Source organism: Stegodyphus dumicola, chromosome 8 (genome assembly GCF_044657685.1).
Source record: "Stegodyphus dumicola isolate Sdum_Otavi_A_Nest chromosome 8, ASM4465768v1".
Lineage (NCBI taxonomy): Eukaryota > Metazoa > Arthropoda > Arachnida > Araneae > Eresidae > Stegodyphus > Stegodyphus dumicola.
In genome coordinates, this window is record NC_140775.1 from 183,742,909 (window position 1) to 183,756,130 (window position 13,222).

Below are 13,222 nucleotides of genomic sequence, written 5' to 3' on the forward strand. Positions count from 1 at the left end.
AGTTTAATTATTCTAATTAAATTAAATGACATCAAAACTGAAAATTTTGAAATTAAGTATCCTGATCAATTTTTGCCGTACGAGAGTCAAACGTGTTCGCGTTAATTTTTACTTGCGGGAAAACTTTTTTCATCCAATTTAATAACAAAACAAAAACAAAAATTACAGAAATAGAGGGTAAATCTAATATGATATTCTCTTACATCTAATACTCTCTATATAATTCTAATCATTAAACTCATATTCTTGAGAGCATAAAATACGAGCTCTAAAAGATTGTATAAGGAATTATCCTCAGATTTTGTTGATGATAAGAAGTCAGAAGAAGGTGTGTAAAGAACCCTTTATTCACTTAAAATGTTTTCCCAGATGGCTGCACTTGGTCTTACTTCTGGCTTAACTCAAACGATGAACTTAAAATAAAATGTAGCAAAATTATCCTAACGGCTGACAGGGTAATTTAACGCGCAGCAAGGCTCTGATTCGTAAAAGTCGGCGGAAAAAGCCCTTGTGGCTAGAATTACTCAACGCCACAACAATCTAATCTAATGGGGTAGTAATTCAAAATAGCAACATGGCCTTCAAGCAGGCATAGCATGCTCTAAAATCACCTTCCAAAACCTTCCCTTAAATAGCACTTCTTTCTACCTCATTAGAATACACGCGCTAGCTTATTAACATTCTGTCAAGAAAGCATAGATGAAAACGAAGCTGAAAGGAAAGTTGCTTTAACTAAAAATTAACTGTTAGTTAACTTAAGTAAATCTTAACTAACTTACATAAAGTGATTAATGAACTTCTTCTTCTTCAATGGCCAGACAGCTCAAGATAGGCCCTTGCCTTCCTCAGAATCGAATTCCCCTGGCCATGGACATCCAGTTGGTTATTTTTAAAAGATTAATGAACACTTTACTAATAATAATAAGTACACCTTGTGATGTAAAACTTGTGTACAAATTGTTAAATAAAGAACTTGAATGAAATAATAATTTTCTTATAATTTTCAACATAAAGTGTGTGCAACACTCATATGTTTTCAATGATTTAAAAATTTACAATATGGAAATTGTAGATGTTCCGCAGAAGAAAGTTAGACCTTTATGGATTCTTTGAGTTCGCATGTTCGAAGACGCCTTAAACGCAGTAGTGCCCAACCTTGTGCTCGCCGATCGTTTTGTTTGTGCTCGCCAGCCCGATTAGGTTCTATGAACAAAAAATATTTTAAAAATAACCATTTATTTATATTTCTTTATTGTTAAAATATGGTAAGCATTTATAGTCATAAGAGATATCTTGCAAGACGTTATAAAATAATTGATTGATGACTGATGCACTTGATAGCGAACATGGAATCTTATTGCTTCATTCCGATGTTAGATAGCTCAGCAGGGAAAAAGTACTTCAAAAGATTTGTAGTACTTGTTTCGTTAATAAAGCAGTTTTTGGAATCCGGAAACGAAAGTTATAAAGAATTGGACGATAAAAGTTAGTTATCCAATATGTATTTTCTCACGGATATACCAGCTAAACTGAAAAAAAATTGAACGAAGATCTTCAGGGAAAAGAAAAAAAGACCTTTTTCAATTGACTGGGACTGTCACTGCTTTTCAGATAAAGTTAAGTTTGTGGATAAATCAGATGAAATGAAAAAAATTTCGCCCATTTTAAGAATTTATCAAGCTATATTAATAACCACAAGGCAATTGAAACAGAGAAATACTCGGAAAACCTAAATGCAATGAAAAATAATTTTAAACTCCTCTTCTATGATTTTCATAAAGCTCAACCAATATTATTATTTATCTCAAACCTATTTGCCGAAATTAATATTTCAAATGTATCACATGAGATTGGAAATATGTTTAACAAAAATGTTGATGTTTTGGAAATGTGCTCGCGAGAGGCCAAAGGTTGGGCACCACTTCCTTAATGATAGCCCTTAAGAACCCTTTAAGGACCATAAGGAAGAATCTTAAATGCGCAGTTTTGTAATGAAAAGTAAAGAATAGCAATGAAATGTTATCCTTTCCTTTACAATTTTTCTTAAATACAAGAATTAACGTAAAAAGAACTGAAAATTTAATTATCCGTATTTTAGTTGTAAGAAAAGTATGTATACAATTTACTCCATTTACTCTAGTTTTTGTTTCTGTATTTACCGCAGTATGCAAGATGCGATAGTTTAATTTATGGAATACGCTTTAATAAATATATCTGTGGATATCATAGCCTTCAAAGTACATCTAACACTAACTCAGATGGCCTTCCCATTTTTGGAAGCTGGCCTGAGTTTCATTTTGTAGAATGCTGTTGAGAACCTATCTCGCATTCCCTTAGATATATAAGCCACATTAAAAAATCTCCCTCTTTTTAGCAGCCATAAATCAAGGGGCGTCACTTCAGGTGAATAGGCAGGATGATCTAACTGGGTAATCTATTATTGCCTAGAAAGACAAGAATTTCATACAAAGTTTAATGTTGCTCTAAATTTCGATATCCCACTTTGACGTCGAAGGAATACACAGATATCACTTACCTTCTTAGTAGCTTACTAACACCTGTGTCATTGAAATTTATGTTCAGACTTACACAGATAAAGATATTCATGCAGTGACATTTTAACGCAGTGAAAGCACGGAAGCCATTACGTGGTCAATGCAAGAATTAAATTAACGCACCGTATAGCTTCAAATATATTAATTTTGATTTCATATTACAATTCAGAATCATACTGCATATTTGTTATATGTATTTGCTATATTAAATTGTAGTGGTAAAGGAAACTAAAATATCCGAAAGGTTTTAAATTTTATATTACGCCCGAAGGGGTGTTTTTTTAACATTTTGTGTGTTACCTTTATTTATTAAATATCATGTTCTTCGCACTTAAACCATAAAATTCAATTGAACAGCAATATCGCAAAATAATTTAGAAAGAGCATATCTTTAGAATTTCTGATACACAGTCTTGCGCGCTGGAGATAAAAAATGTTTCTTTTTTTTTTTTTATGTAGTGTTGCCATTGCTCGCTTTGAAATCGTTGAGTCTATTAATCAAAAATTCGTTAACGTTTTACAAAATATGAAGTAGATAATAAAACAAATTTCATATTTGGCTTTCCAGATGCATGTATTCGAGCTAAGGAATACGTTATTCAAAATTTGATGTCTCTAGATACTGTTGCTTTTTCACACTGCGAGAAACATACATACATTCATGCAGATTCTTCACTATTTAATTGCTTTAAAAATAATGTAGGGCTCTAATATTTGGTGGCAACAATTTGAAAAATGAAACGTCGTTTATAGTGAACCAACGCAAAATGCCAAAACGGAATTAATAGCCTTTCTAGGATAACGCCCTTTGGTCTAAAATCTAATATTGAAATTCTATTCTCATTTAATCTGAAAAACATAGTTTAAGCAGAATCGATTGTATAAATCGATCATTGAATGAACAATCTCGTGTTTGACATAGGTAGTAAGTAAAGTCTCTTTCTCCTATAGTACGTAACTGGCTATCATCCCATCATGGTTCGAAAGCTTGTTACAAGGATTTTGCATTAGGCTTTCGATTGAACTAACTGTACCGGATGGAAGGAGATTAAGTGTATGAGTTAGTTCTTGATAATAGTAGGTTTAATAGGAAATGTCTCAGAATATATGATGCTACAGGTAACTGAATGCCGTTATCTGAAAATGGAGGGAAATTAAGAAAATTTATATGTAGCTTGATTCGTTAATTTCCAAAATTCTGAAGATTTTAATATATATGATACAAAAAAGTTATTTTATCACCACCCAGTATAAGAGTAATGTATAAAATTCAAACATCCTATGTACACTGTTTATCAGAATTGACAAAAATTAAACGCAACTCATACTTAATGAAAACCATTAATAGAAAATTTTTGCGAAAGCATTAGTTAACATAAATTACAGGTTCACCAGCGGCTGAGCGATAAAGTCCCTGAAAACTGGTAGTTCTGTCCGAGGTTAGAATCCCGCGAACGGCCTGGCTGCACGGGCGTTTTTGTAGTTTTCCCCGTGTGTAACGCGTTTATACGAGCCAGCTTTCCTTAGTGTAGTGCCTTAGGGCAGAACACGTAAATAATAATAATAACATAAATTACAATGTTTGGCAGTTGGTTATTCGCAAAATACTGAAATTAAAACCAAATTTATGGAAATTGGAAAATGATGGAAAAATTAAGTCCCCTCTTGTGGAAAACGTTTATGGTGTATGGTCACATGCATACAGATAATGCACATCTCACATCACGATCTCAGAGATCTTTAACTAAGTGTTGATCAAGTCTGGTGGAAATGCGTATCACTGTTCTAAAAGTGCAATTTTCAGCTTGTAGGGGCAGGAGGATCCGGGGAGAAATTTGGAGCGCTAAAATTCGGCATCCCACACATGCTTAATCGAGTTAGATTCAGGTGAGTAAGGTGGGAAGACGGAAGATATCACTCGAATATATCTTACGTCTGCAAGTATTCTCACAGCGCATATGCTCGATGCAGCCAAGTATTGTCATTCATTAGCAAAAGCTCTGGACTAACGGCACACCTAAATAGTCTAACTTGGGGTTCCAGTACCTCGTCCACATATCGAGCGGATACAGAAACTCCTTGAAAGATATGCAGCTCGAAGCGGGCTATTTGTCATGATTCCTTCCCAAACCATTAAACCTCAGTCTCAGAAACGGAATATTTCACGGATAATGGATGCGTATTCCTTTCTTACTCCACATCAAACACGTCTAGAATCACTGTAATCAATAAATAATACTCGGGCTCAGTCGTCTTGGCTCCACTGAACATGACGACGGCACCAGTTTTAAACGAGCCTTTCTGGCAGCTGAAATGAGAGTAGGACAGAAACACTGTTTCTCTCGCATACAGTCCAACCTAGTTAAGCCCTTTCGTGCAACAGTAAGACGGCTAATTCGAATTCCTTTGGCAGTTTGAAGGTCTAAAACCAAATGTGTCGGCTTCGTGGTTTCTTCGAGACGACAGCGACAGAAAACGGTCTTCTGATGCAGGTGCTCCTCTTGTCGTCCTTGGCCATGCTGTCTATCAGCTGATACGATACTTAAAAAGCGGCTCCAAACTCTTGCTATAACACTTTGAGACATATTCAAATGTTGGACAACCTTTATTTGTGTTGGATCTTCCTCGATTCTACCAGATATTTGCCATTTTTGACTTTCACTTAAATGAGGCCTATTGAATACTGATCACTCTGCGACCACGTTCACTTTAAACAACACTATAGACCGGAATTCCAGCATGTGCCCATTGCACACCACATTGTCATTTTGGCACTAACGTATGCATGGAAGTGCAAATTTTGTGTTCATTTTCATTTAATGAACATAAATAACTACATTTTTGGACATTGGTTGTTACATTAACTTAAGTAAGCCTATTTTTTCTCATTTTCCTTTAATTTTGATGACCGATGTACAATGAGAATAAAGCAATATGCTTACTTACTTACTACCAGCTGATTTGCCACCTGTTATATTGTACAGACATTAGGTTATTTCGATGCTGGAAAAGTGAAAAATGAGCAACGCCTTCGCCGGGGATCGAACCACGGACCTCTGGAATACGCGTTCAGCGTGCTGACCACTACATTACGAAGACGTACTAAGAAGGCGGGAGAAGTACCTTATAATATGACTATCAGCATTTGTAGTCAGTTGGTGGAGTATTCTATTATCGCTAAGCCTAGCCAAAAATCTCCATAGAATATTATAATTTAATTCAATTTAAATAAATTTGTAGCTGAATTTATAAAGTTACTTCGGAAGATAGACGTTTGTGAACTGTGGTCATTAAAGTGACTCTCTCAAGACTTTGACTGTGCTAAATGATTTTTTTTTAATTGCTTTTAGATTTTCGCAGTACATTGCCAGGTAGTTTCGTATTAGCTTACTCTTTTGGAGTTGTTTCAGCTGTGGACCGCCGGAAATAAGTCTTTGGTGATTTCACACTCGAATATATAGTGATCGATGGTTACTTGAGCAGCATATGCATGAGTCTGTGTGGTGCAATCCGAAGCGAAACAGATAGGCTGCATAAGGGCCATGCTCCGTCAGGAAATATGCCATTGCTCTGCCTGTAGTGGTTAATTCCCTTGAGAGCACCGGGAGGAAATTAAACGTCCTTTTGCCTGTTAGCTCTTGTGTCCATTTAGTTTTCCACAGGGACATAAGGTCCTTTCCAATCTTGATTTAAGATGTGATAGGCTTAGATAGAACAATACAATGTTATTCGGCATAAATTTCGTCTTAGTAGAAGAGCTTTAAAGATGAATGAAAGACAAGTACCGCCAACAGAAAGAGAGATCAATGAAGTTTCGAGAACAATTTAGTATCTAATAACGATATTCCGCATATGTAGAGAAAAGCAAAATGGTAAAAAAAAAACCAAAATAAGTCATATCATCTAAGTATTCTATCATTTTCGAAACTTATACTTCAGTGTTTCTATAATTATGAGCTGTCAACCTTCTGTGTCCCAAACTAGCAGTACCATAGCAATTTTATGTGGCTCGCAAAGATATTTCAATTATAGGATTGCAAAATTTTAAAATTTCAGTTATTTGAAGTCCGAGTTTGCATTATTTTCATTACCATTAAAAATAAACATTAATAACGCACCAGTAAATTTATAAATGAATCTAATTAATTTAGTGTATGAATTGAATCTTATTCAAAGATTTTGAGGTACAGATTTGATTAGCTTCTATTCGCACCTGTCAAAAAATAAATACCCTTAGTTACGAATTCTTTCACTAAGAATAATTGGTTTTTTTGGGAACACATTTATGTGAGAACAATTTTTTTTTTCACAGCAGAAAATTAGTAAGAAAAGAACTTGATTGACCGATGTGTATCTACAATTCTTGTTGAAGATAATTTCTTGTAACTTTCCTCATTTTATCAGGATCAAATTTTCTAGAATTCTAGACAGAAATTCTAGAAATTTTTCTTCAAGGCCTGAATCGAAACGTTATCATGTATAAAGTTTTTATAAGAAGTAAAATATTTTAAATTATTTAGATTCAAACATGGGTACTTTATTATGCGACAAAAGAAAAACTTTTTGAATAAAAGAAAGATACTCCGTTGCCATTATTTATTCTCAAGTTTTACCTACTTGGAGAGTTGTCTCTGAAAACTTAGAAAGTTTTCAGAAAGTCTTGAAGAGTCTGATTTGTCTGAAAGTGTCTGAAAGTCTGAAAGTCTAGTTTTCATGTTTTGTTTCTTTTTAGTTTAATGAAATTAAGGTATTAAATGATTGATTAAACATATCAAAATCCCTTGAACTTAAATGTCCTTCTCAAAACTTAAGCCATCAGTATCTTTAAATTCAAAATGGAACCAAGAAAACGTCTTGCAGATGACAAGCTTTAGATTTCAGGTAGAAAATAAATATAATTTTTTTAGCCCAAAGGGACGTTAGACCCAAAGGAATATCAAAATGCATTTTGAGTCGCTTTCTGCATTGATTCACTTTTCCAATTGTTGCCACCAAATATTATCGCCATATATTATATTTAAAGAAACTAAATAACGAAGAATCTACATGAACGCATGAAAGTTTCTTGCATTGTGAAAAAATAACAGTACCCAGAGACATCCAGTTTTGAATAATGTAATCCCCCAACCGAACATGGGCACTTGGGAGCCCGAATTTCGAATTTGTTTTATTACCTATTTCAAATTTTGCAAAACTTTTAACGAATTTTTGATTAACATACTCAAAGACTTCAAAGCGAGTAATGGCAACACTGAACGGAAAAAAAAAAAAAAAAAAAAAAAAAAAAAAAACATTTTTATCTCCACGCGCGAAACTGTGTATCGGAAATTCTAAAGATATGCTGTTACTAAATATTTTGTGATATGCTGATCAATTGAATTTCGTGTGGTTTAAATGCGAAGAACATGATATTTAATAAATTAAGATAGCATATAAAACGTTAAAAAAGGCCATTTGGGGCGTAATATAAAATCTGAAAGCTTTCAGTCTTTTTTTGTGGGGGGGGGGCTTTTGTGTTAATATTATTATTGTTTATTTATGTTTTGCTAAATTATTAGCAATCCAAATTTAAAATTTAGATAAAATAATCTTTATTCCGTTGATTAAATATGTTCAATTTGTTTTAAAAAAGTTCTGGCCCATCAACCGTGTTTAGATCGTGCCTGTATGCAGTCTGAGTTTGAGACTACTATTCTATGCAGTTTTAAAGAATTTGGCACTTCTATTCGATAATCCCTTGATTTTCTTACAGGTTTTGAATAACCGAAAATTTATTCATTTTTTTTTCAAATTTAAATTTCTGGGTCCAGGTTTCTGATTCAGAAACAATTTGATTTACGATAAAATTTTTAAAAAAAATTAACTTTCTGAATATAAAAATTTATAGCTACAGCTTTATAATTTTACTTATTAAATTTTTATTTTTATAGTATTTTTTAATAAAATATTATTTATTATTTATAATAATAAATCTGTATAAAACATTAGAAAATCTAATTGAATTTGTTTGTGTTACTAAACACTCGAATCTAATTTATTTAGTTTCTCTCCATGTTGTAATATTTAGACTTTACTGTAATTACTTTACTAATTTTTTACTAATAATTTACTGATATTTAACTCATATCCATATTTTACACTGGATATTGCAACTACGATACGTTGCTGTATCTTTTTTTTTTATTGCAGGTATAGTTTCGATATGCTGAGCGACGGCTCTCCTCTTACTCCGAGAAGATACCCATACGGGTAAGTAGTGAAGAGAAAAAGGTGGAAAATGTTCTTTTTTAAGTTTCTTTTGTATAAAAAGAGTTGTAAGAATTCAATCCGCTGATAAGAGCGAAGTAATGATATAAATGTTTCTTTAAGCTTAACCACTTGACCGTGTGTCGCGAGACAGACTTCTCGATTTGAAAAGTGTCATCTTTCGTCAACAACGGCACACACTCATCGGGTGTAAATGTGTCCTGGATTGTTGCTTCGTGTTTTAACATACCCCTGGGAATGCAATGAAAATGGAAAGGGGTGATGTGTGACTTGATTGTTCATGGAGTCCTCACAGGTATTGGCAGTAGTGGGCCTGACATCAGAATTTCACCATTGGACTTAAAGTATAATCCCAATGCACTATACACTTACAAACACTTATGTCCCCTCAAGGACTTGAACCCGGGCCACATATTTCACAAGTGCACATCTGTGTAGCCACCGAGGGAGTGCAATATGAATGTAAATGCACCATGCAAGTATGAATAAGCAAGTCCGAATATGGTACGGCATGTGTAATAGTCGTGCAAGTCAGAGTATGGCAATATGTACCATGCAAGTCTGAATGGGTAGCGATAACCTAAGTACCTAATTATGTCATTCTAGATAAGGGCGGGCGTGGTGCTCATACCAATTAACCGTAACGGTAGAGGGATGGTGCCCACGTCCTCCGTCACTCACTCACTCACCGAGGGAGTGGCTTCTAGGATGGACCAATGAGCATCCAGTAATATTTCTGTCGTGTCACATGACCTTTCGCACGCTTTAAAGTTTAGGCAAGATACTTGAAAATATTTTGTCACGCAATTTTCTGTACAAAATTCTGTACATCGTCTATTTCTTCTGAAAATTTTCATTGCGAAGTTAGATCAAGCAATTATGAAGATTTCATTACCTGGTTGAAAGAATTTGAAATAAATACAAATACATGTTGGATGCTCCGCAAGAATATACATGCGAAATATTACTTAATAAGTGATAAATAAGACGAAAGAAATATGATACACATCCGAGCCCAAATGCTATCTTTACATAAAACTATGCATATGAGAAAAATATTGACACCAATTATATATGTAAATAGAAGTCAGCACTTTTTATTGCAGTCCATATGAAAAAGATTTTCTATACATAATAACCAATGCAGAATTTTATTCAAAGTGAGCTTCACTAATTTGCATTTAGTGCGTTAAATTTCAGATTTAATAACTGCTCACTCTTAAATGTACTGTCTACACAAGAAATACTCATCAAACAGAATGAATTTATCTATTCACAACGAATATATTCAATTTATTCACATATAACTTTTAATATTAACAATGGATATAATCATATCATACACAATATGTATTCTGAATCTTACACTTTCAAAATCAAATGAATGCAAGCACGGAAATAAGAAAACACTAGATTCATTGTAACACTTCCAGTCATTCTCAGCTCAAAATAAAATTTAAAAAAAAAAACTATATACATAAATTCTCTTAATCCACATTTGTTAGTAAATGCATAATATTCGAGGCTAATTGTAGCTTGAGTCATTTTCTCGGTGTAAAGAGCGGTAATATGCCGTGAACATCAATCCAAATATCAATGCGTGATAAAAAATCGCGAAAGTGAAATGTCGGCGATTAATTAAACTCATAAAACGAAAGCACTACGAGATTTTCTACTTTTACGCCATACATTTATAACTGCGAAACAAATGCAAATTGAAACGTAAACAACATACGCCCACATGCACGAAGATTTAGCGTCACAAGAGCAATAGAAGCTGATTGGTCCAATTTCTAAACCCCTCCCTCAGTGGCTACGCTGATGTGCACTTGTGGAATATGCACCCGGGCCCTATGGTACGGCAGACAGCCTCACTAACCGCTGTACGGGTTGGACGCCACACTCTGTTCACAGCGGAGTTGTATCAGGATCATACTCAGCAAAGACGAGAAACAAGAATGCATTTCCGGCCTCCTTTTAGTTGACATTGCAATGGAACTACTACTCATTTGAAAGCGTGCCTTTAGGAGATCTTTTTTTAATTTTCAGATAAGAGACTAGATAAAACAAAAGGATTTTTTTCTCCTGGCTAGGGAGATCCTTCAGTATGAGAAATAGGCGTCTTAATGAACAGATTTTAAAGACTGGTGAAAGAGGAAAGAAACATTTCTAAGAGAAGTTTTAAGCACAAAACGTTTATTTTTGGAGGGAAAAAAAGGAGCAAATATTTGAGTTTTGTGATGTGAAGTGGTTAAGAAAAACTTCTTACTTCTTCGTAAAGAATTTATAGTGATTCGCGGCCAGACAGCGTGCATTCAGGAAACAGGTTCACGCACTGGTTGTGAAAGGTAAAGTGCAGTTTTGCCTTGCAGTTTAATGTGCGGTTTCTATGACACAGATTTCGATTCCATCTCCAAGGCCACTTACCAATTTCAAGGTAACTGAGGTAGTTACGGCGTAATTACCAATCTCACTAAAAGATGATACCACCAGACTGCGGCAGCAAAGTAAGGGAATATATGATCCATAAAAATCTAGGAGGAAAAATAGAAACGGGCCCAAAATATACGTTACCAAATTAAACTCACGGCTTTATTTAATGAGCATTTTATGTGTAATTTTCGATGGAAAAGTAATTATAAACGTCACTCATTTTTCATGAAATCTTCGACTTTTTGCATTTTGAAAGCCTTCCATGATTTTTATTTTGCTCTTCTGCATTTTTTTAATATGATGCCTATATAATTCTAAACAGCATCACTAATTGAAAATTTTGCTGGCAGCTATCACTAATCGAAGCTGCTTAGTAGAATTTAACTACAGTTAATTCAGATTCATTGTTTTCATTTTCAGACGGAGTCGTAGGAGTAGCATGTCGAGCAGTCTACACGTGACGAGCCCCGCCGTCTCACCCTTGAGTTCTCCGAAGCCGACTCCTCGTGGCACTCCGGAAGAAAGTCCTCTTAACACCCCTCCTGGTTCTCCTGGAATGAACCAGCCGTATTGGAAATCAAGGCTCAACACCATCAAAAGCAGCTTCCTTGGAAGTCCCCGCTTCCATAGAAGAAAAATGCAAAGTAAGGGAGAAATCTGCATTCCATTCCCATTTTCTTCCCGATCATGAGCAAGCGTGATTGCGAATTCACGGAGACGAAATCTAAGAATCCTTGAATTTGCAACCATGGCTTACGAAAATGGAACTGCAAACTCTGCCAAAGTTGCCATCAAGTATTATTACATAAAAGATTAAAGTTTCTTATAATGGCACAGAAATTCAGCAGAAGAGCGGAATTAATTATTCCAAAGTATCTAATATGTTAAGAAAAAAAATTAACTATTTATTTCAATAAATAATTAATTTTAAATACAAACAGGTAATTTAAATTTAAATGTTACTAGACTGTAATTTCATATTTTGAATAATTTCTCATTTACACATGCCCAGATTATGTCAGAACTAAGACAAATCCTGAACTTTCTTTATAAATACAACTGAACAATTGTTTCTAAATCGATCCCTTCACATGTAGGTATCGACGGTAACGAAAAACCAGACTCACTAGCCAGGAGATGAATACTTGAGCCAGCAAAACCACTTTGTCCAGAGTCATTTAAAAAGCATATTTTTGAGAAATTAATGAATACTCTTAAATCTGACCAGGCAGTAAAATCAACAGGCAAATCCTGGGCTAACATTCAAGACACATGGAAAACGTTTTGTCAAATACCCCGTAATGAGGCTGCGGCAAACTTCAGACTGCAAATAGGCCACGATTGCATGGCACGACATCTTAATAACATTGACATCCTTCCATCTAGTATATGCCAAATTTGTAATCCGGGCATCATAAATGAACAGCACCTTCTCATATGCCCAGAACTAGATAAAGAGTCCCAGAAACGTGGTGAGATAAGTAAACTATACTGGAATGCCAGAGGTTTCATGAACTTCTTGTAAACACTACATCTCTTACGTTCCTTCCCTTGTTGTTTCAATTTTTAACTTTTTACTTTTGTTACCATGTTGATTAATTCTGCTTCTTACTTTAAATGTTTGTTGTTTTTTATCATATATCATTGTTCTTGTGTGATACGTGAGCTGTTTTATATGTTTCGATTGATCCTTACTATGAAGCGATATAACAACATAATTTCTCATCTTATGTAGAAAGCTAATTAAATTATCATGTATAGTGGTGGCCAAAATTGTGGACACTTTTGGAAATTTTTATGTTTTTGAACTTCGTATGCTTATAGAAAATGTTACGTTTCGCAAAATGCAAACTTGTATATATCATTTTAAAGAGAATTTATTACGGAATTCAATACAAAACACAAAATTCAATTATTTGCAATACAAAAAAGGTTATATGTACTTTAATATAAATAAAAAACACAGT

The 13,222-nt window shown here is 34.2% G+C and overlaps 1 protein-coding gene across 2 annotated transcripts in view; it reads left to right on the plus strand.

The window, feature by feature from the left end:
- LOC118192136 (serine/threonine-protein kinase BRSK2-like) overlaps positions 1-13,222 on the plus strand; it is a 320,182-nt gene that overhangs the window by 284,635 nt on the left and 22,325 nt on the right. For both annotated transcript variants that reach the window (XM_085822811.1, XM_085822812.1), the window contains exons 13-14: positions 8,745-8,804; positions 11,676-11,899. In XM_085822811.1, coding sequence (XP_085678937.1) covers positions 8,745-8,804; positions 11,676-11,899 — 284 coding nt within the window. The remainder of the gene's footprint in view (positions 1-8,744; positions 8,805-11,675; positions 11,900-13,222) is intronic.